Raw genomic sequence first — 26,909 nt, 5'->3', positions numbered from 1 at the left:
TAGATACGGATATAACTTCTCAACCAATTAAATAAAATGTTGTCGACATAATTTACAAATAATTGCGTAGTACCCAAGCGGCAACATTCTGATCTGAAAAATGAAGCCTACCCGGAAGTTCGAAAAACTGCAATACAACGAAAATCCGCCAGGGGAAGGTCCCAAAAGGGAGCAAATGTCCATAGCCCCCATGTTAAAATGTCCGTTTTCACAGCATAAATTCATGTTTTTACAAGTTGGTCCCGTGGACTTTTATTGTATTTTTCGATAGCTTCCGAGTGCCTGACAACTGTGAGGGGGGTGATTTTTTTTCTAACTCGTTAGTTTAGATCGTATTTAGATATAAAATATATGACAATAAGGGTGTGGTTAACTTTGAGTGACAGCTTGATTGACAGCTGACAAGGCAGCGCCACGGAGAATGACAACAAGAAGCGCCATTTTTTAATACAGTTGACATATAATACTACTGTTTCTGTATCATGAAATGTAGTTTTAAGAGGTTTTCAGGCGAGAATGTAGTTGTTTAAAGCTCAAATCTGTGGTTTATTTAAAGATTTATGAAAATTTTATCCAGTCGATCCAGCGATGACCGGGCGTCGGCGTTCATGTACCCCGCCTGAAGCAGTCTTTCCTCGTCTAGACCTTCTAAAGTTTGCCGCCGATGCCGCGGACTCTGGCGTCTCTGTAGTGGTTAAACATGAGATATAATTCATCTTGTGTATATCTAATGGGCGATTTTTGGTCTCGTAAATCTATAATTATTTCCCTGGGCAATCGTTTTGGCTGAGGGGAAGTTTCATAACTTTATAAGCTATTTAACTTTACCGATGTATGGTTAGACTAGAGCGCTGACTTTGTATGTTTAACTGAATTGTTTGCTTTATTTGTATAGCTTCTTATACCTTTTACTTATACTTTTATAATGGCTAATATTGATAAAACTGAAATTTAACAAAAAGAGACTGGGTTAAGTTTTGTCATTTTAAATTTTAATACAACGAAGATGATCTGTAATGTTGTTTACTGCAGAATCTGTTGTTTAGTACAAATGCACATATTGCCTGGACCATAAAATGTTTAATATTTTTATATTATATTTAAAATGAAAAGAGGCAGGTTTGTGTTTTATATTTTGTTTTTTCATAAATAGGCAAACGTTATGTGTAGTTGAATATAATCAATATGCGTTGCCTGAACCACATTTGTGTGGCTATAATGTTTAAGATTTCTTTTAATGAAGACAAAAAAAATAGTTAGTATGGTTTTTATAACATATTTCGTTGCCTAAAATATACACAGAGATAACCGAATTTGCAGAGCGAGCTAAGTGAAGCGCGCTGCGTCAGAAGGTGGGCGGGGTTAGGATTTCCCAAGATTTTCCAAGATGGCGCAGCCCATACCCCCCATAAACGGCTTCAAACCCGTTCTTCAGAAAGTCTATGGGTGACGTCACAGACGCTTTGTCCATATTTTTTACATGCGTAGTGCTCACCTTAAACAAGGACAATGTTTTTGAAGTGGATAGAAATTCTAATATTTTTATAGTGAAATCAAATAGCCCCTGAATAAAAACAATAATTATAAAAAAAAATCCCTTTGTTGGCTGTTTGTTTACGTCAGCCTCTCTATCCGCGCGAGTCCCGGAGTCACGTGACGGTACGAAGGCAGTACTTAAGCCAATGGCGCGCTCCACACTCTCAAAACTGATGAGCTGTAGCGGGTTATTGAGAGCAGTGTATTTATTGTAATTTTCGTAAGTATCCTCTTTGTCTTGCCTGGTTTATGTTGGTTTCTGTTTAGTTGAGTTGTTTGAGACTTTTTGTTAATTTTTTGAAGAAAAGGCCATGTGTTTTTAAATGTAGTCTGTACGAGAGTTACTGGGTTCGTCGTCTGAACACAAACATAGGCCTACACAGCTTTTGATCTATGCTTGCCCCTTTTCTAAAAACTGATATCTAAAAACTTTTGGATATACATTAATGTTATCAAGTCAACGGTTTAATTTGTAATCTACTGTATCAAGTTTCAGCTGTTGTGTAACATGCTGTAACTTATTTTAAAAAGGTCTTGTTAAATCTAAAGATCCTAACTGATAGATTAGGATAATGGATGTGTCAGCTACATAAGCCTGTATCTTCACTTTTGCTGAAAACCATTAGCATAATTGTGTTGCCAAGAAGAGGACTATAAAACCTGTGCTTAATCAGAAAACTGGTAATCTCTCATCAAGAGAATCTTTAAAGCAATTATTAGTAGACTGGAAGACAAGTGTAAGAGAATGGAGATTAAATTATTTCCAAGTCAAAATGACTGGAGCCCAATGTGATGGTTCAATTTATGAAACTCACTGAAGTTCCTGAACTCTTCTAGGTGAAAACATGAGCTCCATCAGAAGACCCAAGCATGCAGAGAATCCCTCTGAAAACATCAAGGTATGTGACCATATCTTGCCCAAGGCTCCTTGGATGCAATTAATTTAGTTACTACACAAAACTCTGATGACTGCTGAACCAATGTCCTGTTGAGTGATTAAATGGGGTTTTGAAAGAAACTGGCAGCACAACCATTAACTGATTAATGTCTGATAAAAAGCTAGGCATTAGTGTTTCTTATAGTGGCAATGTAATTACCTCTAGATACTTAATACATTTGGATTACTTATTGTCTGCTGGAGTGTTGTCAAAAAAGGAATAAATGAGGTCAACACATTGCAACATGTCTTTAACTTGATAAAAATTCCCATTTAGGACAAACTCCTCTCCGACCTTGCTGTTTTTAAGTTAATCATTGCCCATGTGTTGAAATCCAGTAACCGTGCATCCGTCTGCCACTGTATTGTTAAAGTGAAAACATTAACCAACTCCAAACTTGCAGTTGGTCATAAGGACACTTCTGTGGTGAGTTCCCACGGTAATTACAGGTTAAAGAATGTCGTAGCAAGATAAAAATGGAAGCGGCCCAATAGCTGCTTGTGGGAATTGGAGGTGTTTCCAGCATGCAGCTGATGTGTGGCCTGCCCCTTTCCCACGCTTGTTAGAAATGTTGATCTGCTGAGTTACTCTGATACCTTGCTTGTTGCCATCTCATACTGACCTCTTAACTGGTGTAAGAGGAGAAGAATGACTGTTGAAGCGGGTGAATGGAGCCTTTTACTGTGTGCTTGGGTAGAGTTGCTTAAATTTCATTCTCACCGAAATTGCCCTTTTCTTTTCTCAGAAGTTCCTTATAGTACCAACATCAGGAGTGGGATCAGGGAGGAGGACCCTGAAGGTCCTTCAGCCGTCTGCTGTCAATAAGAACCTTGGTCGTATCGAGGTACGTGTCGGTGGTTGCCATTTTTGGATGTTACGAAGTGTAAACGCTTTAGTTGGAGGGGTGATGTTGAAGACCGTCATCCTGTTTAGAATGGCAAAGCGATTCCAAAGAGAAAGCTGTGGAGTGCTGAGCAGGCGAAGGGCTCGAAGAGGGTTAAAGCAGAGGTGGCTGTCAAATCCACAAGTGCAGAGGATGAAAACCAGCCTGAGGGGGTCACGCAAGAGGCCTATGAGCTCATGATCCAAGGTAAATGATGCCCTGTCCAGTTTGGAAAAGTTGATTTCCATTAATGCAAAAGCAGTGCCTGTTAATATGGTCACTGTTAATGTTTGCAATGTAAGGGTGATTGACCGTTCTTGTAACATGGGTTATTTTTTTCTTTAGAAACTCCAGGGTCATCCTACTGGAAGGAGGTAGCAGAAGAGAGGCGGAAAGCCCTGTTCCGTGTTCTCAAAGAGAATGAAAAGGTCGGTTAATCTACATGAATCTTGCTTAAAAGCTGCTTTCTATAGTATTGATTCTTAATCTCTTAAACGCACCGCTCGTTTGACTAGATATTCTGAACTTTATTTCCAAATTAGTTGCACAAAGACATTGAATCCAAAGATGAACAGATTGCTCAGCTGAAGAGTGAAAATGAGGAGTTGCAGGAGCTGGCACAGCATGTACAACACATGGCTGACATGATTGAAGTAAGTGCTCCGTGTATAGCTCTTAATCCACTTGAAGCCTGACATCGCTGTTTCTAGGTCCAAGTGTTTTAAGATGCCTAAAGAAAACCAACTAATCTGCACCGTAGTACTACTGAATCCTGATTCTTATCTTTATACATGCAGAATCTCAGGTGTGTGTGTGTGAGAGACTTTTATAAAATCAAATTGTGCCATGGGAATGCAGCTATTGTTGATCATTTACACGGGTGTCTGGAAACCACTAAACAGGTTCTATTCATGCCAGGCCAGTAATGGATGACACAACTTTGCAAAGAAACCCCAGGCATCTGCGCACATACCTATAAGTTGTCACCATTTTCAGAAGTTGATGGTTTTTGTTGTTTACACTGTGACCATAGCAGTATTATTATTGCTTTGACCTGGGAAACTGTATTTGTGTCACGAGCGTAGTGGCGATAGTGTGTCTAACTGTGTGTAATCGAAGTCTTATTTCTTTCAGAGATTAACTGGTAAGAGTCCAGACAGTCTAGAGGAGCTGCGTGAAATAGCCTTTGATGCTGAGGAGGAAGATGAGGAACAACATGGGGATGAGAGCGAACAGTCACAGGACTATAATGTGCCACTTAAGGATAATTCCACAACAGAAGAAAGCTGAAATTATTCCAACTGAAAAGAACCTTTATGAACCTGTCTGGTTTTATTTGAACATTTCTTTGCCTTTGAGAACCGATATGCGCCTTTGTTTCTAATACTTTTCTTTGCTGTAAATTAGCTTTTTTTCAGTACCTGTAGTTAATGTGCATGTTCACTGCCAGTGTACATATGTAAAATTGAATGCATACAATGGAAATAAACTCATATTTTGTACACATGCTTTTTAATGATTTACCTAGCATGTGACCACTCTTAGTGGAAGTGTGGCCCTTCAGCTCATCTTCCTCATACAAAGCATCTTTCATCGAGCTCTGCTGGAATCCTAAAGCCCTGATAAGCTCCTGAGCGTAGTTTAGTGGCCATTGCTCCCAGTCCAGACTCGCCAGTTTCTCCAGATTGGACTGCAGGGCCTCTGAGTCCTTGAGGTGGCAGATGATTGGGATATTGTGGCAACAGAGGATGTTGAGAAGGTAGCAGCTCCAGCGCTGTGACGTAAAGGAGTGTTTGCTGGTTGGAGATACAAACTCGAGCAGGGTGTCTGGGAGTCCAAGTGCTTGTGCTTTGTTTTGGTTGGCGACGTGGAGATAGCAGATTGCACTGAGGCCTTCAAGAAGTTGAATGATGTGCTGATCCGTAAGGTCAGGTGTTTTCAGGAGCTCCACCATGCTTGCCATGTAGTTGTCTGCTGCTTGAGCTGCATGTTCATAACCTCCTAAAAGAGTATAGTAGTTAGTAGGGTCTGTAACAGTAGAAGCCCTTGCTGTGTTTCACTTAACATGTGGACTGTTTTTGCTCCCTTCCATCAATGATAATGGTTCCAAGCTAGTATGTATTGGACATGTTTTCCAGAAGACTTTGTACAAAATAAATTCAAGCACTTTTTCAAAGACCTTTTACCTATGTATGTTTAATTTATATATATATATATATATATATATATATGGGTCAAAGATGTTAAGCTGTCCGCATCAAGAAAAATGTACAAAAGTGATTTTGTGTCCATAGAAAGCACATTAAATGTAAGTAAAATGTCTACTTTTAAGGTTTTAAATAAGTTTTTGGAGAATAAAATGTCAAAATTTGGTTGAAATAATGTTACATTGTCATTCAATGTAACAATATTTATGCAAAAATTCAAACAACATGCTTATTCTGATGTGTACATATTAAAATATCTAAATGAATAACGGAGCATACTAAATTTTATTGTGTTTTAAATTAGTACAAAATTCTTACTGACAAATGGGCAAAACCTAGGATAGTGGCAAATGTTAAAAATGTACAATTACAACTCCTTAGTATTTGTGGTGAAAGTAATTAGTCTTTTAATGTGTCAAATTTTTGTTGTAAATATGCCTGACAAGATTGTTACACTGACATTTTACTGGGTGTCTTCTGTAAATCAGGGCAAAATGTATGATATTTATTTTTTGCTCGGAAAAACAAAAACAAAATTGCAATTAAATAAAACAAAACTTTTTGCATTCTTTTGGGGGGGGGGGGGGGGGGACTACAACAGTTTGAAGCAGTATTACACTTTTTTTTATGCTTAAACACTTTTTTCGTCTTTGACCCATATATATATATATATATATTTTTTAAAGGACTTGTGAAAACCCTGTATTTAACAATCTGAGGCTGCAATAAATAAAAATGTAAAAATAAAATCACCTTTTAAAGTTATCCAAATTAAGTTCTTAGCAATGTAAAATAATTTTTTTATATATATTCATGTTACGGTAGGAAATTTACAAAACATCTACATGGAACATGATTTGTACTTACCCTAATGATTTTTGGCATTAAAAAAAATAAGTTTAACAAATAAAACGTATGTTTTATATATACCAGTGCTACTTATTTCTGGTTTTGTGGTCCAGGTTCATGAATGAAGTAACGTTACATACCACAGCCACTGGTAACTAACGTTCCCACTAGACTAACGTTACTCAATGCGCAGCTTTTATTACTTGCTTTGTTTTGAACGCATTGTTTGCCAACGATTCACTTACCCTCTCATTAAGACCAGCTGCTGGCGGTTTCAGTTTTATATTTCAAAATATCACTTAATTTCAAGGTTAAAAAGGCGTCCTCCTGTAATATAGAAACGTTTTGTTTTTTTCATCACCTGTGTAACTTAATATCCCGATGTCCCGAGCTGCGTCTGCTCTCACCGCCACGGGCAGCAGCGTATTCCGGATCAGTCGACCAGCCTCGAGGATCTTATTTTTGTGGCTTCTGTCTGGTCTTTCCAGGCCAGAGGAAAAATAAGGTTTGATGTAATTGTCGTACAATGAGGAGAGGAGCCGAGGCATGCGTCTGCCTGTCTCGAAACACTTAGCAAAAAGCTTTTTTTCAAAACAGAACGTGATTTTCATTTCATGCAGCTCGGTATCGTGACATCATCCATTTAGTACGTTTTCACAAAAGCATTCATAAAATGCTTCCTACACTAAGAAAAACACCTTTTTAAATGTCCATTTGCTTTAGAAAAATGTTATTACCTGAAACTGGACTGTGAATTTCCAGTTCTTTGCCATGGACTGGATCATGAAACTGCTGAAGTTATTTATATATATATATATATATATATATATATATATATATATTTATATATATTTATATATATATAGTACAGTAATGAGCAACAGCTGTTCTAATGTCTGTGCAGTTCTTGAAACTCTCATATTGTACATGTAGTAAAAATTGTTTAACATTTACCATGCACTACAGGCATTAAAAACAGCACAATGCCATATCTGACAATTATGTAAAAATACATTTTATTGCCACTTTCAGCAGAGGAAATACAGTAAACTCATAAAAACGAAACAGTGAGGGAACATTAGCACTGTGACATTAAGTGAAATCTGCTTTCATTCAAACAATAGTAGCTAAAGCTATTGCAAGCTGTGTGCTCAAGCTCTGGACACATACAGTAACACGCTCACAAAACCATATCAACAACAGCTTTCCTATCAAGAAGGACATTAATTTACATTTGAATGAGGGTTGAACAATAAATGCAGTTGAAGTTCACTGAGCTTCTGTCTGAGATGAGTACAAGGAAATAAATGTTAATTCATCCTCCTTTTTTGATATCTCCAGGAGTGATCACCAATGCCTAGGGTTAAATACTGTAATGGTTGTCATTAGACAAAGAAAGCAAGAAAACACAGCCATTCATTTCTGTGACTAAATACAGAAAAACAGCATAAAAAAAGTATTATTTTTGAACGTCTGTTATAGATAATTCTGATAAATAGAAACCACAAAATGGCCTTAAATATATTGACTTCTGTATCATTATGGCTTTTGGCGTTTGTGCGGTAAATGCCAAATAACATGTTAAGAAACAATCTTACCAAAACAGTTGTGCTTGTGAGGCATATACTTCCGTAACCTTTCTGTACTCGGTACATTCCTCGAAATGTGCACCTTTGATAGATTTAAGCCCCTGCTTCCGTACAATTCTCAATGTCATAGAAAATATAGCAAAAATAGGTCGGGTGAACTACAAAACGGCGTTTTAATTACCACCATAAGCGTGAATTTACATTTGAGAGCATTAAAGATCAACACAGGGTGTGTAAACGTGTCAAATAGTGAGGCAAGCTTTTGTTTAGCAAAGAGCATTTTCTCTGGTCATGTGCATTAGCATACTGAAAAGACATTTAGGAAAGGTTCCCTTGAGCACAAATACTGTATAACCCCATTAATACACTGTTAAAAGATGAGACTGATCAGCAAAACATCTTTCTATATGTAAAATGTCAACTATATACATATAAAAAAAAAAAGTGAATAGCCCCTCGATAATACCAAAATCCTGACTGTACCTAATCATATTGTGAACCGATATTTAATACATCATTAAAACGATCTGTTCTCAGTATTTTAATAAACAACAACAAATAAAATAGGGTGATATCAGCATCTTAACCATTTACAGTGAAGAGAAATGAAAAATAAATAAATATAACGAATGATATTACAGTCACATGACTCAGTAGTACAGTAATAATAGGCACAGAAGCAAGTTCGGATCACAGAGCAAAATATACTTCCAGTCTTCATTTACGTACAAACAAAAAATTCACAGTAATGAATCACGCTTCTCTGACAGAATATAGTGTAATATATAAGTGCATTTTCATATACTCTGACGGATTCCAGACAGCGCTTGTTGTAAGAGCCTCAGTGTGCTCAGGAATTAGTACCGTGTTAATGTGTTCAATACAGGCTCCGTCCATAGAAATATTTTCTTCTGACCAGTGAAGGCAAGCAAGCGATGTGTAAATCCGCAGTCCCCCACCTACACTGTTTTTTTCAGTAGTCCACACAACTGGCTAGGTTCAAACAGCACACAATATCGTTCCTTTCCCAGAGGTCACAGAAATCTCACTCTGCCCAGGTCAAAAAAACTAAGCGGGGAGCATTAAAACAGTCCCTTATAAGCCCTGAAATGGAACGCAGGTGAAAAAAAAAATATCCAAGAACAAAATTAAAATAGGATTTCCTTTCTATGTACACGGCTCCAACTGTGCAACTGCAATCTGCAAATAACTAACTTCTGATAATAACACTCTTACTGTTCAATCAGCAATGATGACTCAGGACCACTGTGACACCAGTAGTAAACATCCTGCAGAAAAGGACACTCTGTGATGAAGGTCTCAAGATCGAAGGCCAAGCTTCACCTTCCCTTAGTTAGCAGGTGGTGTGTATTTCACGTCTGAAGTGTGCAGGGTCACAGGAGGGAGAACGAGTCGTTTTTCTAAAATGAAGTGGTACCAGTGTTACCGCGACGAGTCCCCAGCCGCACTATTTCCCTCGGCACTGTGTCCAACTGCTCGTATGCAAGCCGCCCGTCTTCACCTGGGAACAGAAACACACAAACATGCTCCGTAAGACACAGGAAGACTTTCAGGTGATGTTTACAAGCACTGAAACCATGTATAATGTACATGTAAATTTAAGACTTTTTTAAAGACCTGCACAAATAAAATTGACATTCAAACTGAATTGTCTTTTACTTTAGTCAAGTTTGGGGTCGGTAAGAATTCTTTACGAAATTATTCAGCAAGTACGCATTAAATTGATCAAAAGTGATCTAAAAAAAAGGATTTTCATTGTATCATGGTTTCCACAAAATATTAAGCAGCACAACGGTTTTCAACACTGACGATAAAAGTTTCCTGATACAATAATAGTGTGTTTAAATAAAAGCAATTAACAGATTGTGCCAATATTAATTAAATTCATGTACTGTAATTGTTTTAATGATGGATTTATGCATGTTATTGGACTTCAAAAACGTAAATCCCATTTACTGCCATTATAAGCCTGGAAGAGCCACAAAATTTTTTTATATAACACGACTGTATTCATCTGAAAGAAGAAAGTCATGTTCACCTAGAGTGGCTTAAAGGTCAGTAAATCATTTTTGGGAAAACTATCCCTTTGAGACTTGTTAAGGAACCGTAGGGACCCTGGTGCAAGCATACTTCTCAAAGTCAATCATACAGTCTTTCTCTTCAGGGAAAACATGCCAAAAATATCGGTGACTTCATAGAATACATATTTTTGTCTAATAAAATGTGGTCTAAAAAAAGGGGTCTCAGTCAGATTTACACTAATAAGCAGAAAGAACATAAACTGACTAATAGTGCAGAGGATGTATCACTCGTGCGACTGGATGTTTTACCGAAGGTGAGGAGGGTTTCTATGGCAATCTGGTAGAGATCTTCATCTGCTGAGTCACACAGTAACACCACAGCATCAATGCTCTCCACAGCCTGAAAATAACCCCCGACAGACAGAGAGGCTTAATGAAACGTCTGGTAAACAATCACAGATATGATTTAATCTTCAGTGTAAGTGACGTGTGATGCAATCAGAGAGACGGACTGACCTGCAGGCAGCTCAAAGCGGCACATGCAGCTCTTGATCGGTCTGCTTCTGATAAGGCTTGTGTGTAACAATCAACAGCCTGTTGAAGACAAACACACAGACAAACTTAACGTCATCACCTCCTGGGGTCCTCAAACAGCTGTACTGCTGCTACTATGAAGATTCAAATTTGCACATTTCATTTTTCAATATTTAATCATATATTTATGGTTTCTTTTTATTCTTATTTTTCTATTTCCTCAATTTTCTATTTTCCTTTTTTTATTTGTACCTGAATATGCAGTCATGAGATATGCATCTAAGATTGTTTCCATCAGTTTTTATGCGTTTTAATTTTTTTTACCAAGATATATATGAGAAGAAATATTTCTTGAGCAACAAATCAGCAAATAAGAATGTTTTCTGAAGGATCATGTGTCACTGAAGACTGGAGTAATGATGTTGACACTCACAGGAATAAATTACATTTCAAAATATATTTAAATAGAAAACAGTTATTTTAAATTGTAAACATTTTCCCAATATACATGTAACAGTTTTTACTGTTTTGATCAAATAAATGCAGCCTTGAAGACCTTTTTCAAAAGCATGAAAAAAAATCTTAACCTCAAACCTTTGAATGTCAGCTTATGTAGATTTAAACCTGGCTATTTAGACCAACCCACCAACAGCCAACCATGGGCTGTACAAGCCAAGTACAAGACTGACCTTTGACCTGAAGGGTTTGTGTGAGGCAGCAGAGGAGAGGAAGGCTGTAGCGGCCTTCATCACATCAGGGTCATCAGAGGTCAACAGCCCAGCCACGGCCCACAAGGTTTGAGGGCGGGGCTGAAGACACATGACGGACACTTCCTGTAGTTCCTTCACACAGCGTTCTGTATCCCCACAGCTCAGGGCTTCTTCAAGCATGACTGGTTCGGAAACAAAAGAGAGTGTTACGCTATGTTAAAACTGTGCTAATAATATATAAAGCTTTAAACTCATTATTCAATAAAGCGGCTTACCCTCTTTGGCTAAATCCAGCAGGTGTCGCTCCATGTCCGTGACATTATGTTCAACAGTGTAGCGGTGAAACTGAAACACAGTGAGAATATCCTGTGCCAGAGGGGGCAGTGAAGGACACAAAGAAGAGGCCAGCTCGCTGCTGTCCATCATCTCATGCACCACCATCCTGATCACTGGATACACATGCAAACACAGGCAGATGAACTCTGATGTTACATTCACTGATGCTTCCTCCTGCAGATTAATACGGTTGTTATTGTCACTACCTGAGTCAGGAGAGTGAGGCAGAATCTGTTGCAATGGTAATGCAAAGCTGAGCTGCATGTGCTTCAGCACTCGGTCCAGTGTAGTGTAAAACAGACCACCGCTGCAGTCAGACCACAGAGACATCAGCGCCGGACGCTCCACCAGCCCAGGCAACACTGTTTAGAGAACCAAGAGAGACTGTTACACAGACACAACTTTCCACCACACCTAAAAAGTGAATTGAGGAAGTTTAGCAGTCATAAAGATGTCTTAGGTGCCATGAAATTGCTTTTCATTCACATTATAGTGCAAAATAAAACACTTTAATAAAACAAATATCATGCTTAAACAGCCAAAACTCTTTGAAATTCAAGTATTGAAGTACACGTGAAAAGTAACTGTAACATTAAAATTATTTCAGAAGGAATAGTAAACGTGAATACTTCACAACGAAATATTTAAGATATACTCACCATCAGACACTAAAATGCAGCTGCCTGGTCTGTCAAAGTTTTTCTCACTGAGATCCTCCAGCAGAAGTGTTTGAGTTGTTAGTTTGTGCAGGTATGTCTTGTGCTGCGACTGGCTTCCTCCTGAGGTCAACAACTGCATCCCATACATAGAGAAACTTCAGCATTTTATATTAAAAAACACAATGGCACAGATCAATCTGTTTATGCCATAAATGTGCTGTCTACTGACCATGATTGGTGTAAAAGACAAAGAAAAATCACAATATTTTTGAATCTGAGAAGGAAAAATGACGTTGCAAAGGTGGAAAAACAGAATCACCTGAATGAGATGACTGCAGTATTGTAGATGAACAACAATGGCCAAGTCCAGATTCTCGTTTCCTGTGGTGAGAGGCAATGGACTGCCGGCCACACTGTTCCCCACACCAGTGTCCTCAGTGAGGGCTTCACTCAGGTGGCCTCTTGCTTCTGGATGTTGGCCTGACCTGATGAACGTGTAAGACATACTGTCACCACCAGAGGGCACAACTACCGAGGTCATGTAGTTGAGTTCCTCAAAGAAACCTGACTACCAAAGGATTTAATGTCCAACTCACCTGATTCTCTCTGACTCCATGTCAAAGAAGACAGCACGTGAGAGGGCGGCAGCATCATCTCCTGTGTCATCGTCATCAAAGTCTGAGGTGTTGAGGAAGTCGAAACTTTCCAGAGCGCTCTCCACTGTCAAACTGAGACTGGATGAACGGCTCCTGTGAGCAGGTAACCGACACTGAGGAGAAACAACAACCTTCATTCAAGACTGAGATCATCTGAGACAAGGTGCTTGTTCACACCCAACAAGTTCTTGCTTTCCAATTTGCTACTTTTCAATTATTTTCTACAGGAGTCTTCTTGCGCATGAGAGGACGCTCTAAAAACGTGATGCTCAAAGTTAAAAAACACTTTCAATAAGTCAAGAGGAGACTGGTTTCCCTGTTGTAAACAAAACTTGGTTTAGACTAGCATATTCTCACCAGAGCTTACGCTATGCCTCTGTCATCCGCTGGAACGCCACTCGTGTTTATGGCAACGGAAGCTAGAGATTACGGTTTATGAAGTTGTAAATATGTATATCTTTCTTACACGAATGCATTGCTTCACTTCAGGAGGCCCTTATTAACCCCCATAGTCTCGTGGAGCACTTTTTATGATGGATGGATGCATTTTTTTTGGGCTTCAAAATCTCAACCCTCTTCCACTGCTATAATAAAGATTCGACATTTTTTAATAGAACTCTGATTGTATTTGTCTGAAAGAACAAAGCCATATACACCTAGGATGGCTTGAGGGTGAGTAAACTTTTTGGGTGAACTATTCCTTTAACAACTGTTTAAAAAGTATATACTATATAACTATATAGTAATGAATGTGTGTAGTATGAATGTAATGTAAACACACTACATTCTGTGGTACCAAGTTGGTATAAACATTTTAAGATCCTGCTGTTTTTCTACATTAGCGTAAGTACAAATGGTACCGAAGGTGTGAGATCTAAATGAGAGCGCACAGCTCTGAAAGCACAATCAATTTTGGATGCAGCCTTGGTCTCAAGACCAAGAGTCCAAATGCTCCTGAACCCATGACAAGACCAATACCATGAAAACATGGTCTTGGATTTGGACTCGAGACCAAATCCACCCTCAAGTCTTACAAAACTGCATTGTCTGAACCCCAGACCACCCTTTTCTTGCAAACCATGGATCTTTGATAACTACGTTCATGTTAATCAAACGAACCAAGCGTCATGATCAAACAAACTCAGGTCTGAATCAAATTTCAACAGTAACTCTTCTAGTTAAAGACCACAGAAAACTCATTGACCTTGAGCAGATCTTCGAGTCTCATGACCTCCTGCTCCAAGTCCTGCAGCTCCCCGCAGCGCTGGCCCAAGCTCTCCAGCCGCAGGAGCAGGGACTGAATGGCCTCCTCCAGACTGCTCTCCTGGAAGATCCTGCTGCTCTCTCCAGACCAGCTCACAGCGCCAGCCTCGGGCATCATGTCAGAGGAGGTGAGCCTCCTCACCAGCTGCCTGGTCAGACTGCCTTCCTCTCCGTCCAGCTCCACCGGCTTCAGTTCCAGGGCTTCATCAGACACGTTGGGCTCCAAGAACACCACATCCTCGGGTCCCACCGCAGACAGCTGACTCTCGGAGCAGAGCGAGAGGGCCGGCGAGCCTGTGCCGTGCCCCTGGGCCTCAGCCTGGTCCCACTCTAGGTCTGGATCGCTGACACTGCCGCAGTCTTCCTCCACACACTCCTCCTCCTCAACCGACTGGTCCTCAGAGGCTGGAGCTGGATCAGAGGGAGGGTCCGTCTCAGGGGGCGTGACTGTGATCTCGGGGTTTGACTGGATGGGGGCGGGGCTTGAGGTGGGTGTGTCAGAGAAAGTGAAAGACAGGCGCTTGCATTCGGCCACACCGCAGCCTCCGTTCTCAAAGACGTCGTCTGGTAAAGTGGACTGTTTGATGGAAAGAGAAAGAAAATATTGTAAATATGGCTCCCTGACATCATTTATTTCTATCAGCGCTATTATCTATAGTAGTTTTAGTGATCTAAAGAAGCAAACAATATTTTCTGTCCAAAAGTCAAGCACACTAAAGAGCAGTAGAACAATTAAAGACTTCCATGAAATGTTTTTTAACACAGGGATTCCCAAATGTTTTGTCAGCTAAAGCAGTTTGACCTGAACTGAACACTGATCTGAACATTGATGTTTCTTGAGCAGTAAATCAGTATAATTAGAATGATTTCTGAAGGATCATGTGACACTGAAAACTGTATTTAAATGATAATAATATTTCACATTATTACTGGTTTTTCTGTATGTTTGATCAAATGTAGTCTTGGTTAGCATAAGAGACATTTTGCTAAAACATTTTAGTGTCTTTTTTTAAATCATGTTTAATTTAAAATGAAGTAAAATAGCTTTTCATCAACTCAGGAACCCCCAACAGTTTCTTCTTTTGGGAAACCCTGGTTTAACATATCCAAATGTTCTTTCCAGGAAGTTGTGGTGGGACATCTCACAGTCTGCTCATTGACCGTCAGATACATACTACACATAAAACTGGGAAGCAGTTGTGAAAACTACAACAACCTTTCTTTAAAATAATCTAGGCTGATCATTTGTGCACTTGTGATTTGTCAAAGTTCACATGTGAGTGGCTTAAACATGTAACTTAAGACGGTCTATTTAACTGTAAGACGGTCTTTTTCATTAGGTAGGGGGTTCTTGGTCAGATTTTCAATTACTGTAACTGAACAAAAATTGCTCCTGTGAATAGGATTAGTCAATATTTTAAAACCATCTTCCTGGAAGAAAATTATTTTGGTTGTTGTTGTTGTTTGCATACAGAAGGACTCAAAGCTAACATGAACTCTCCCTTTACGAGTCGCCACAGTGGAATTACCCACACAAAAGCTAACATTAACTAAAAGCCACTATTTTTATTTCATTGGGTCTTTGAACATCTGTTATTATGGTTTGGAAAAGTGGATGTGTGAATGTGAGTGAGAAGAAACTTGTTTTTGCGTTAAAAAAGCAGAAAACGCAAGCAAAGACAAGAGCCACACGCAGATATTCACTCAGAAGGGCAGGACACATGGTGACCTGTCTCACGTAGACCTCCAGACTGGACCTTGAGCGAGGTCTCAGCACAGCCAGATCGCCAAAAGAGCGACTGCGTCCGAGTTTCTCTAAGAGCGTCTCTCGGAGCGTGTGCAAGAATGAGAGACCCTGACCCTCCCACCGCCGAGGATGCCTCTTCTTTGCCATTGACACACACACACACACACACACACACACACACACAAACACACACACACACGTACACACAACATGGTGCCACAGGGTGAATACAATTCATTAGACACAGCAGCACAGACTAAACATGAACATTCACACACAAGATGCAAGTTCTTTCATATTCAATAATACACACAAAATAATACACACTGAACCCAATACAGCTAGCCAGACTCAGTAGTGTTATTTTTAGTTTAGTACTCTGCTTTTAAGGTGGGAAATGTGACAGTGTGATCTAACACCTGATTTGAAAACCACAGTATCCTGTTTCATACTGTACGTGCACCCTTGTAAAAAGAAGTGTGCTCCGCTGCACTGAATGTGCACGTCCCGTATTACAATCATACTATTAACTGTAATTGCACATAGTAAAACATTAAATAATAAATAAAGAGAATTATTAAGAGAATTTACACTTTCATTACTATATTTCACACTTAAGTATACTTTTAAAAAGTGCGATGTTAAGTATTTTAAATCTTTATGTTTTAATAATCTTTTGTAATGGCAAGTACTTGATTATATTTTTAATTGTAGTGCTTTGATATTACATATAAAGTTAGTATCTGTGACCCTGGATGAAAAAACCAGTCATAAGTAGCACAGGTATATTTGTAGCAATAGCCAAAAATACATTGTATGGGTCAAAATTATAGATTTTTCCAAAAACCATTAGGATATCAAGTGAAGATCATGTTCCATGAAGATATTTTGTAAATTTCCTACTGTAAATATATAAAAACGTAATTTTTGATTTGTAACATGCATTGCTAAGAATTTAATTTGGACAACTTTAAAAGGTGATTTTCTCAATATTTAGATTTTTTGTGCACCCTCAGATTCCAGATATTCAAATTGTTGTATCTCGGACAAATATTGTCCTATCCTAACGAACAATACATCAATGCAAAGAATATTTATTCAGCTTTTAGATGATGTTTAAATATCAATTAAAAAAAATAATGACAGGTTTTGTGGTCCAGAGTCACATATTTAAAATGTTCTTAATGGCAAATTTATCATTACAAATGTGTAATTGCAAATATATTTTAATACAAAGAAGAGATGACATGTCCAATGACAATATAGTAGGGGTGTAACGGTTCACAAAATTCACGGTTCGATACAATACACTGGTGTCACGGTTCGGTTCGGTACGTTTTATATACAGCAAAAAGAAAAAATTGGCAGATAAATTTCCTCGATTTTTAAAAAATGTTTTATTTATTAAAACTAACAAAGTATGTTTTTTTTTTTACATTGAACAATGATGGAGCTATTCTTTACCCATCTTCTATGGTGTTTTCTTAGCAGCATACTGTATAAAACAAAAACAGCTCCTTATAAAAAAAAAAATGAAAATGTTATATTAGTTATGAACAAATACAAAGATGTAACTTTTTATATGGAACTCTATAACTCTTTATATTGAGTGTGTTTTTACTCAATTGGTTCTCTATAGGGCTTATGTTTTTTGGAACAAAGCAGGAATTACGGTCTGTCTGAAATGGGCTCGTGAAGGAATATTGTAACGGGGCTCAATTACATTAAGCATGTTCTTAAAACCTACGTTTTCCACTACAGAGTAAGGCGCTCGCTCACTCAGTACGCGCTGAAGGCTCGTTGCAAAATGACTAATGCGTTTAACATACCAGAAATAGAAGATCCTCCAATAACCAACGGCTCTGGTGTTTGGGTGCACGTTGGATTCCCTGTAAGCTATAATGGTGATGATAGAATCAATGGTAAATAGTAAGGTCTCATATCCGCGGCTATAACGTAAATGCAGCGTACCAATCACCGTGGTGATGTCTTTTGCCCTGTTTGAATCCGTTGGAAATGTCTGTCTAAATGCTGCGGGGATAGTTTGTTGAGTGTAGGTTTCTCCTTTTTTCCGTCTTTTCCCAGATACTGACACACTAAGGTGATGTCGGCGTAAATGAGTTGACATGTTTCAAGTATTCCCGCTGGTGTTTGTTTTTTTTTTTTTGTATTCCCGCTGGTGTACCCTAGATGCGACATACCGTTGTTTTTTTATCCACCACTCTCTTGCCATCACCATTATAGCTTACAGGGAATCCAAAGTGCACCCAAACACCAGACCTGTTGGTTATTGGAGGATCTTCTATTTCTGGTCTGTTAAACGCATTGGCCATTTTGCAACGAGCCTTCAGCGCGTACTGAGTGAGCGAGCGCCTGACTGAGTAGCCTAACATAAACATATAAGTTGGTGTTTTTTTCTTCTTCGGGGGTGTCAGGGGCATTGCCTGTTACGTCGTTTGGGTTATTGGGCTACCTTGTTGAACGCATATCATTATATTTCACCATTTTTTTTTATTTTCCAAATATAATTAATTAGTCCAACGAATCGTTCGGTCCATAATGCGTACCGCGTACCGAACCGAAAGCCTCGTACCGAACGGTTCAATACGAATACGCGTATCGTTACACCCCTACAATATAGGTAATTATGAAATGTCACATTAAGTTGCATTTAACAAATTTAAACTACAATACATTTTTACTTAATTTTAAACAACAGGCAAGTGTCTTAAAATTTATTCTCTTATTTCTGTACTTATTTTAAAAGAATGCTTATGTGTACAGGTACTTCTTTTTCACACGGGCAGGATTTAAGTGTGTAAGGATGCAGCTGGTGACAGAAGCAGGACTTTTAAAACAAAACAGAGGATTTGTTCAGAATTGCACTCACAAAGAAAGACGTGTCCTGGAAAGTGGGCGTCTCGGGTGTGCCTTGGCTGTACACTGAAACTCGTCTCTGAAGGGCGGTGGCTTTACTCACGTTTCCTGAAGACAGTGTCAGATCCTCCACGTCAAACGGACTTTAAAAACAAGACAGACATGCATTCATGTACAGCAATCTAATATCATATTTAAGCATTTAATGAAATAAAACACAATTTGAGAAATAAAAATTAAAAAAATTTATTAACTGTTAGGCAGAAGTAATTCTGTGTGACTTTCATGACTGTCCTGAGGAGGGCAGTGTATATCATCACTTTCATTAACTTCTCTTCTTGTTTAATTAGAAAACTTCACTTACAACCAGGCGACCTCCAGGTTAAGTTTAATGGTTCCCAGGTCGTTGACGTCTACTGCTACCACCTGAGGCATAGCGGTGAACAAGTCCTTGGTTTCACAGATCACACTACCCACCAAGATGTGAGTGGCCAACCCCTTTAACTCTGTCACCTAGTAGAAAAGAGATAATGATTTGAGAATCGTCAATTCAGAACAGTTTCATTCAAGATAAATGCATAGCAAATAGCAGATAAATGCATTCATCGAGGATCTAACCAAATAATTCAAGACAGAGGGTACGAGATGTAACATTTGAGGAATCAATCGTCTCTTTTTGAATATCTTTGGTGGTTCCAACCCAGTATGTATCACTGTCAGAACTAGTATCATTAATCAATGGACGTCTGTGTGGACTGGAGCCCACCTTGATGTTGATGAGGTCTGTAATGAGGGGCATGAAGATCATCTCCTCTCCATCCCAACTCTGCTTGGAGTTCGTTTCGATCTTCCCCTTCAGTTTCCACCGCTGCCGGCCATATCTCATGAAAATCTGCCAGAAAAAGAAAGACAGAGGCAAAAAGAGCACAAAATGTCAGAATTAGGAAAACACTGCCAACACAAGTTCACAGAATTGTAAACAGAGCAGTAAAGCAATGGGAGTTTTCAGTGTTTAGTTTAATACAGCCTTGGGTTCGGTGGGTGTATGTAGTTGTGGATCAGAAGAGAAAACGTTGCTAAGAGAGCTGTGATTACGAATGAACTGGATGTACTTGGCAGAACAGCAGGCAATTGCTACAAGCGTTTAGTAACTTAATAGAAGAAAGACGCATCAGGCTTTAGTACAGAAAAAAGAATGCATGAGTTTCCGTTTTTTGGTTTTACAAACGACTCACCTCATACTGATCGCCGGGACAAAGCCTGGCAAAACCAGCCAATCCTTAGACAGGGTGCAAAGGAGCGCAAAAGTTTGTTATTGAAATACAAAACATATTTTATCGATTTTTTCACATTTTTGTGCAAACATCCAGTACCTTTCATTTTGATATGAAACTCCCCCAACAGGTTCTCCAGCTCGGCCTCAAAAGAGCTCATGTTCTGAGGAGACAGGAACATATGGTAACATGAATGACAGGAGAAATTAGATATTGAGACATTTCTTACAAGAACTTATGGTATTAGGACCAATTCTCAATATTAACGAGTTGTTTATTAATAACACATTGTCTGTTTATTAGTACTTATAAAGCACATATTCTGCATGACCATATTCATCATCCCTAATCACACTTAAAACCTAACCTTAACAACTGGCAAATTATTGAGGCAAAAGTCACAGATTATTAAAAGAGAGAACTGGACCTTAAAATAAAGTGTGACCAAACTATAAGCAGTAATCTGCATTATTGTTATTAAATAAATCAAAGAGTATATAATGATATATTTATTATTATATAGTGTAATTATTGTAGGCAGTTTGTTTGCATATGTTATGTATAATTCTAATTATATTAAATATAACTCTAGCAAAAGTTTGAAACAAATTGTGATTTTGTTCCTCATATCTTAGTCGTTTTATTGTAAGAAATATTTCAAATACTGTTTTAACCATTTACAGCTTGTTTCTGAAAGAAGTCTAATGCTTGAATTTAGTTGATCAAGTAAAAATAATACAATTGTAAAATATTATTACAATTTAAATGCATTCATATATTTAAAAAAAATTATTTATTCCTATGATGACAAAGCTGAATTTCATTTCTTCTTATTACTGAAGTCGAAAAGAGTTGTGCTCTTTTATATTTTGTGGAAAGTGACATTTTTTTCCAAGACTCTTACACTATACATGTCTTTAATGTCACTTTTGATCAATTGAATGCACACTTGCTGAATAATAGTAATAAATAAAAAAATTAATAAAAGAACCATCAATACATATAAACATCTCATACATACTCAAAAATGTTTGGCGGTTGCATATTATCTGGCAATATTAAAATACTGTGTCGAAAATAGTTAAACCTTTAAAAGCTGATCTTCAGACCTGTATGTCTTATGTAAATGCCCTCTCAGATACAAATGAACCCGAAACCAGCCTAATTACACAAACCAATTAGTCAATTAGTCATTCAGATGATCCACACTCAAGTTGATTCCAAATATGTACTCTACTTGAGCGTCAACAAAGCAATAAAAAAAATGGCCAACTGGTCAGACAAGCAAACATTAATAATGTACCTCTGTATACTCTTTGTATCTGCGGTTGACCTCCACCAGACTCTCACGTGTGCCTTTAGTGGAGGGTGAAGCAGTGAAGGCCTGTTTCATCTTACTGGCACCATCACGCAACCTTCTCTGAATACAAAAGCCCTCGTACAGCTCGTCGACCTGTAAAAACACACACACACCGCATTGGCACACAGACTTATATTACACGAAAGCAGCTCTACGCATGCTAGCGCTCACTAAAGATTGCATAAACGCTAGCTTTGATGTCTAAAGTGCCAGCATCGATCATTACAGAGCCCTGGGGGTTCCCATTCAGCAGAGAAACGTGGCTTTTACAATCTACTGTAACGTTCTGTCATCACAATGGAGCAGCGTACTGTACCAAGCACTGAAAATGAATTCGAACACTTCAAAAGCAAACACAAAATGATGCAGCTCAACAGCCCTGGGGACAATAGTAATGCCATACTTGTGTGACAGACGAGCAGCTCGGAGCCACGGCCTTTATCATGGAAATGCACATTTAGCACATTCACAACTCAGTGAACATTGGCCGGCTCAAATTAGCTATGCTAATCCTACCAGCGCTGAAGAGAGTGTGATTGAGGGGGATGGAGAGATAGCAAGAGGGGCAAAATGAGGATGCGGAGATGGACCGTGAGCGACAGAAACAAGTGAACCAAAAGGGCCAGCAAGAACAGAGAATGATGGGGAGAGAAAATAGAGTAGGCAGGAAGAGGGATGGACACTGGAGCTAAACGAGATCCAGCAGTGATTTCCTCTGATCCAGTGTTTCCTCCACCGCTGCTCAATCTGCAGTGCCACAGCAAAATTATACTTGGGAATGTTAAGGCGTTGATACGCCATTATTTGTTTTTTTAAGCTGTTATTTTAAGCACTTAGCATTAAAATGGTTTACTTTCGACCTGACTTGAACTTATTGTTTCTAGTGGAGCGTCCGTTTGTGAGGAAACTCTTTAAATGCAGTTCATTTATAAAACAAAGCGAAACTTTCTACAAAAACGAAACAATAATTGCTTTCTATTTTAATATATTTTAAAATCTAATTCATTCCTGTGATGCTAAGCTGAATTTTCAGCATCATTACTCCAGTTTTCAGTATCACATGATTCAGGAATCATTCTAATTAGCTGAATTGGTGCTCATTAAACATTTCTTGTTATTATTAATGATAAAAACGGCTTAATATTTTTGTATTTGTGTTTAGTTAATAGTGTAGTTGAATGGAGTTTGAGAGTTCTGTTAAAATGGTATTTTAATCTAAAGCAATTACATGTTGGAGAAAACAGAATGGTTAATGTTTAGTAAGATGTTTTTCGGGTTCGAGGGAGGTTGCCCCCTCCACTGGAAATACAACATCTTGTAGGAAACCATGTTGTGATGCCAAGGATGTGCCCTACTGAGCGCCGCTCTGTGAGGAAGATTTAATCCATAACGTACAGATTCTCCTCTTATAGGAGAACACAAAACATGTCAAGATACTAAATCAAAAGGAAATATTCAAACACATGCAGCAGAGGGACCTGAAATATTGATGCAGGGCTTTTTGAAGTCTCTCATTAAGAGGAAAGGGTGAGAAACGGGACAATCTAACCCAATTAGTGTGTGTGGTGGGGTATATTAACTGTGTGTATGATGGATGTGCGTGTGTGTGCTATGATGTGTGGGGGTTGCTCATGATAAACGACATGCATTAGACAAACAGTTAGCTGTGCGCATGTGGAGATGGAGTGTCTGGACGGTGGTCCTGTGGGTTTAATTACACTGGGACGAAAGACCCCACCCAAGTCTGGAGAACTGCACACACACGTGTACTGTCACCAATCACAGCTCTAATGTGGTACACAGCTGCCTGTTTATTTGGCTCCATAAAAGCCCTGGTCTGACTCCTCTCATCTGCCATAGCAGCGAAGCAGCATGGGAAATGAATCACCATAACCGCCCCCAGCCCGGTCCATTCTGGCTGCCGGGTGGGGTGTGATGGGTGATTTTTTTAGGAGCTGCATTTTGACAATAAATAAGCCTTTGGAAAAATAATGTTTTTCTTGACTCTAGCTATCAGACCAGTGTCCTATTTGAGGGAATTTTCCATAAAATGAAAACACTCAGCAACCAGAGGTACCATAAGGTACTATGAAATAGTCCATACAACTCATTTCACAATTACACATTTTAGTAGAATAAAAACCCCCAATCTTATCTTTTTTAGCACCCAGGTAGTTCACCAGATTTAACAACATCTGAGGCCATGTGATAGCTGAAAAGACCAATATTTAAAGGGAATGTTCACCCAAAAAAGAAAACTATAATTCATTAGTCATTATTTACTCACCCAAATGTCATTCCAAAACCAACTCCAAAACACAAATTAAGACATTTTTAATAAACCCAACAGATCCCTCCATAAAAAGTCTATTCCAACAAGACTTTGACATTTCAAAGACCATTTTAACAAATAAATGAATTAATCCCTTTAAATTGGGCAGTTTAAAACCAAAAAAGATTTAGATTAGATTTTATTCACATATACAACATAAACATTATTTATTCATTTGTACTACAGAAGCATTAATTGATGGACATTAATAAAACACATCAAACAGGACAAACCAATGTGCTGGATGCACAAGAACCAATGAGGGTTGTTCTGAAACATCTAGTAAATATGGCTGTGCTTCCATTTGTCATGTTTGATGAGCTCTATTTATGTTTTTGAATTTCCTAAAGCATTAAATGGGACTGAATTATTTGTTCCAAAGATAAACTTGAGTCTTATGGATTTGGAATGACATGAGTGAATGACAACATAACTTTAAGACATTAAACACTAAAAACATTTCCTTCAAATCTCATTGGCACCTCCGCATATTCAATCATGCCTCAAAACAAATGATCATGTGACAACATATTAGCCAGAAAAAACAATCATTATTGTCATAGTGAGGGCAAACTTTGTGTTTGTTTGATACGTACACAGCAGAAAGAAATCACTCAGCCATTACAATCGGCTGATATTGCCAGACTGATATTGTCTCAGTTAAACATTCATGTCCACTCAATGACCGCTTTCTATCTCATTTGCTGTGCCCACAGCATTTGTCCTCAGAGGCATTGCCCGTGATGACACAAACAGACAGGCCTGCAGTGACTGCCACAACACGACCATTTCCTCTGAACAGTCCTCCAAATATAGTGGCCTCAAAAAATATTTGGGACACTTGCACCACCCTTGAAAAATTTATGGATTTCATGATATACATAGGTCAGTGACAAATAAGAGTGTCCACAACAAACAACAAAGGCAGATTTAAATTATTTTTTAAAAGATTCTGAGTTCTTAGAAAATAACTCTTTGTATTCATTCTGGTTTTGTACGGTTTTTAAAAACTTTTATACTGTTTTCAAGAAAAGTTCAAATAAAATGTCTAAAGTATAAAATATAATATTACATAAAATATCATGTGGAGTAACCATCAAATACAAATGAATATTAAGTAGTAATAATTAAAGATTTCTAAATATTTTTCTTATACATGCGAGCATACACATTTTTTAAATAAAATATAAAATATAACATACTACAGCCCTACCCTATATATATATATATATATATATATATATATATATATATATATATATATATATATATATATAATACTGTACTTGTAGGTATATAAAATTCTTACAGATAATAATAACCACTTAAGTGTACTTGAAGTCCTTATCATAACAAATATTTACAGTATTAGTATATTTTAGTTTATCAGTAAACTTTAACCATATTTAACCACAAAACATGGTAAAAGTTATAAGGGTAAAAGAGTTTTTATTGAGATTATATCACATAAATAACCTGAATTAATAAGCTTTCCACTGATGTATGGTTTGAAAGGATCAGACAATATTTGGCTAAGATACAACTATTTGAAAATCTGGAATCTGTTTTCAAATAGTTAAAACAAATCTAAATATGGAGAAAATCTTCTTTAAAGTTGTCCAAATGAAGTTCTTAGCAATGCATAATACTGATCAAAAATTAAGTTTTAAGATATATTCACGGTATGAAATTTACAAAATATCTATGATCTTTACTTCTAATGATTTTTGGCATAAAATAAAAATTATTTTGACCCATACAATGTTTTTATTTTTGGATATTGCTACAAACTATACCAAAGCGACTTAAGACTGGTTTTGTGCTTCAGGGTCACATATATAGATGTAATAAAGTCCTTAATAAGTGTGTCAAAAGAGCACTGTAAAGTTCATAATTTTTTTTATTTAATTGGAATTAACATCCAATTAAGTGTCTGAAAACAAGTTCAAATTCATGTAATGAAATATAATATAATAATGTGTTAGTGTATAAGTGGTGTGGTGTGTAGAAGTGTGTTGGTGTTGAAAATGATGCATCTGGGGAAAGCTGTGTGACACACACCCAGATATGCATTTCTGCAAACATGTCGTTCCCACTGGGAATGTGTATGATCTACTTGGGCACAACTTCTTTTTGGTTGACAGCAGAGGTCCAAGGCGACTCAACCCAGTCATGCATGTGTGTGTGTGTGTGTGTGTGTGTGTGTGTGTGTGTGTGTGTGTGTGTGTGTGTGTGTGTGTGTGTGTGTGTGAGCAGCTGTTTGTCAGCCCTCTGTCCATTGCAAGTGTGCAGTTTCGGATTAGGCCGACTAAGTCAAATAACAAGCCAAGAATACACAGCTGGTCCACACACACCGCAAAAACAACAGAAGGAACGGGACCAAGAGTGCAAAGATACATGCCATATTAATATGTATCACAATGAGGATATTTTAAACAGATGAAGTGGAAAAATCCTCTTAGGTTACAGGCATGTATCAGCTGTGATCATGAGATTTAGACCCCTACTCGGGGGGGATGCCAGACTGATTAAACGGAGATTAAACCTACAATAATTCACCCACATCAAACATCTTTGGGGTCCAAAGCCAGATCATAAACTGCAAGCCTTTTGAAACCTCCTCTTGGTGTTGCCTGACTTCCTATGGGCAAGCGGGACAACTATGGCTGTGATAAAGTTGATTTTTAAAAGCACAAACCCCTGCTGAGATCTGAAGGCTGTTATCAATGTCCTTTCTGTGAGAGACATAAAATAATGATATAATTATAGACATTAGTTTTCCCACAGCTCTCACAGATCAATGTGCTTTATATTATTCTGCTGATGTGTTTCAACAGAGGCTATGGAACTAAAATAAAATTGTCAAAGCCATTGGCTGCTTTAAAGGGGAAGGAACAAAGAGGAAGGAACAAACCTATTAGAATTAACTTCTTAGAGAAGGTGCTATAGACTAACAGTAATTGTTGATTGGCAACTCGTCCAAACCCTCTCTAAGAAGTTGGCCATCTGAATTCATCCCCTTTAATGCACTGCTGCTACAGACACCAAAGCCCTGCTCCTGGAACAAATCCTCCTCCTTCACCAGTTCATTATGTGTCATTACATTATGCTGTCTTT

At 38.1% G+C, this 26,909-nt stretch overlaps 3 protein-coding genes across 4 annotated transcripts in view; 1 reads left to right on the top strand and 2 right to left on the bottom strand.

The window, feature by feature from the left end:
- Window positions 1–1,684: 1,684 nt before the first annotated feature.
- Window positions 1,685–4,957, top strand: gmnn (geminin DNA replication inhibitor). The gene is made up of 7 exons (XM_059555322.1): window positions 1,685–1,756; window positions 2,374–2,435; window positions 3,220–3,318; window positions 3,408–3,564; window positions 3,703–3,785; window positions 3,900–4,010; window positions 4,492–4,957. The coding sequence occupies exons 2-7, from the start codon at window positions 2,382–2,384 to the stop codon at window positions 4,645–4,647; spliced, it is 660 nt and encodes a 219-aa protein (XP_059411305.1). The 5' UTR covers window positions 1,685–1,756; window positions 2,374–2,381; the 3' UTR covers window positions 4,648–4,957.
- Window positions 4,772–7,055, bottom strand: LOC132144879 (armadillo-like helical domain-containing protein 2). The gene is made up of 3 exons (XM_059555433.1): window positions 6,775–7,055; window positions 4,882–5,358; window positions 4,772–4,800 (listed from the first exon to the last, which is right to left on the bottom strand). The coding sequence occupies exons 1-3, from the start codon at window positions 7,022–7,024 to the stop codon at window positions 4,772–4,774; spliced, it is 756 nt and encodes a 251-aa protein (XP_059411416.1). The 5' UTR covers window positions 7,025–7,055.
- A 357-nt stretch (window positions 7,056–7,412) lies between these two features.
- Window positions 7,413–26,909, bottom strand: part of ripor2 (RHO family interacting cell polarization regulator 2) — a 47,114-nt gene continuing 27,617 nt past the window's right edge. For both annotated transcript variants that reach the window (XM_059556581.1, XM_059556582.1), the window contains exons 7-22: window positions 21,404–21,553; window positions 20,200–20,263; window positions 20,062–20,105; window positions 19,593–19,718; window positions 19,191–19,339; window positions 18,840–18,969; window positions 14,144–14,779; window positions 12,880–13,052; window positions 12,603–12,768; window positions 12,284–12,416; window positions 11,831–11,986; window positions 11,564–11,737; window positions 11,268–11,470; window positions 10,561–10,638; window positions 10,354–10,444; window positions 7,413–9,524 (exon numbers count right to left, since the gene is read on the bottom strand). In XM_059556581.1, coding sequence (XP_059412564.1) covers window positions 9,424–9,524; window positions 10,354–10,444; window positions 10,561–10,638; window positions 11,268–11,470; window positions 11,564–11,737; window positions 11,831–11,986; window positions 12,284–12,416; window positions 12,603–12,768; window positions 12,880–13,052; window positions 14,144–14,779; window positions 18,840–18,969; window positions 19,191–19,339; window positions 19,593–19,718; window positions 20,062–20,105; window positions 20,200–20,263; window positions 21,404–21,553 — 2,574 coding nt within the window. In that variant the 3' untranslated portion in view covers window positions 7,413–9,423. The remainder of the gene's footprint in view (window positions 9,525–10,353; window positions 10,445–10,560; window positions 10,639–11,267; window positions 11,471–11,563; window positions 11,738–11,830; window positions 11,987–12,283; window positions 12,417–12,602; window positions 12,769–12,879; window positions 13,053–14,143; window positions 14,780–18,839; window positions 18,970–19,190; window positions 19,340–19,592; window positions 19,719–20,061; window positions 20,106–20,199; window positions 20,264–21,403; window positions 21,554–26,909) is intronic.

Source organism: Carassius carassius, chromosome 8 (genome assembly GCF_963082965.1).
Source record: "Carassius carassius chromosome 8, fCarCar2.1, whole genome shotgun sequence".
Taxonomy (NCBI): domain Eukaryota; kingdom Metazoa; phylum Chordata; class Actinopteri; order Cypriniformes; family Cyprinidae; genus Carassius; species Carassius carassius.
The sequence above is the reverse complement of the archived record's forward strand: the minus strand, read 5'-3'. Positions and strand labels throughout refer to the sequence as shown.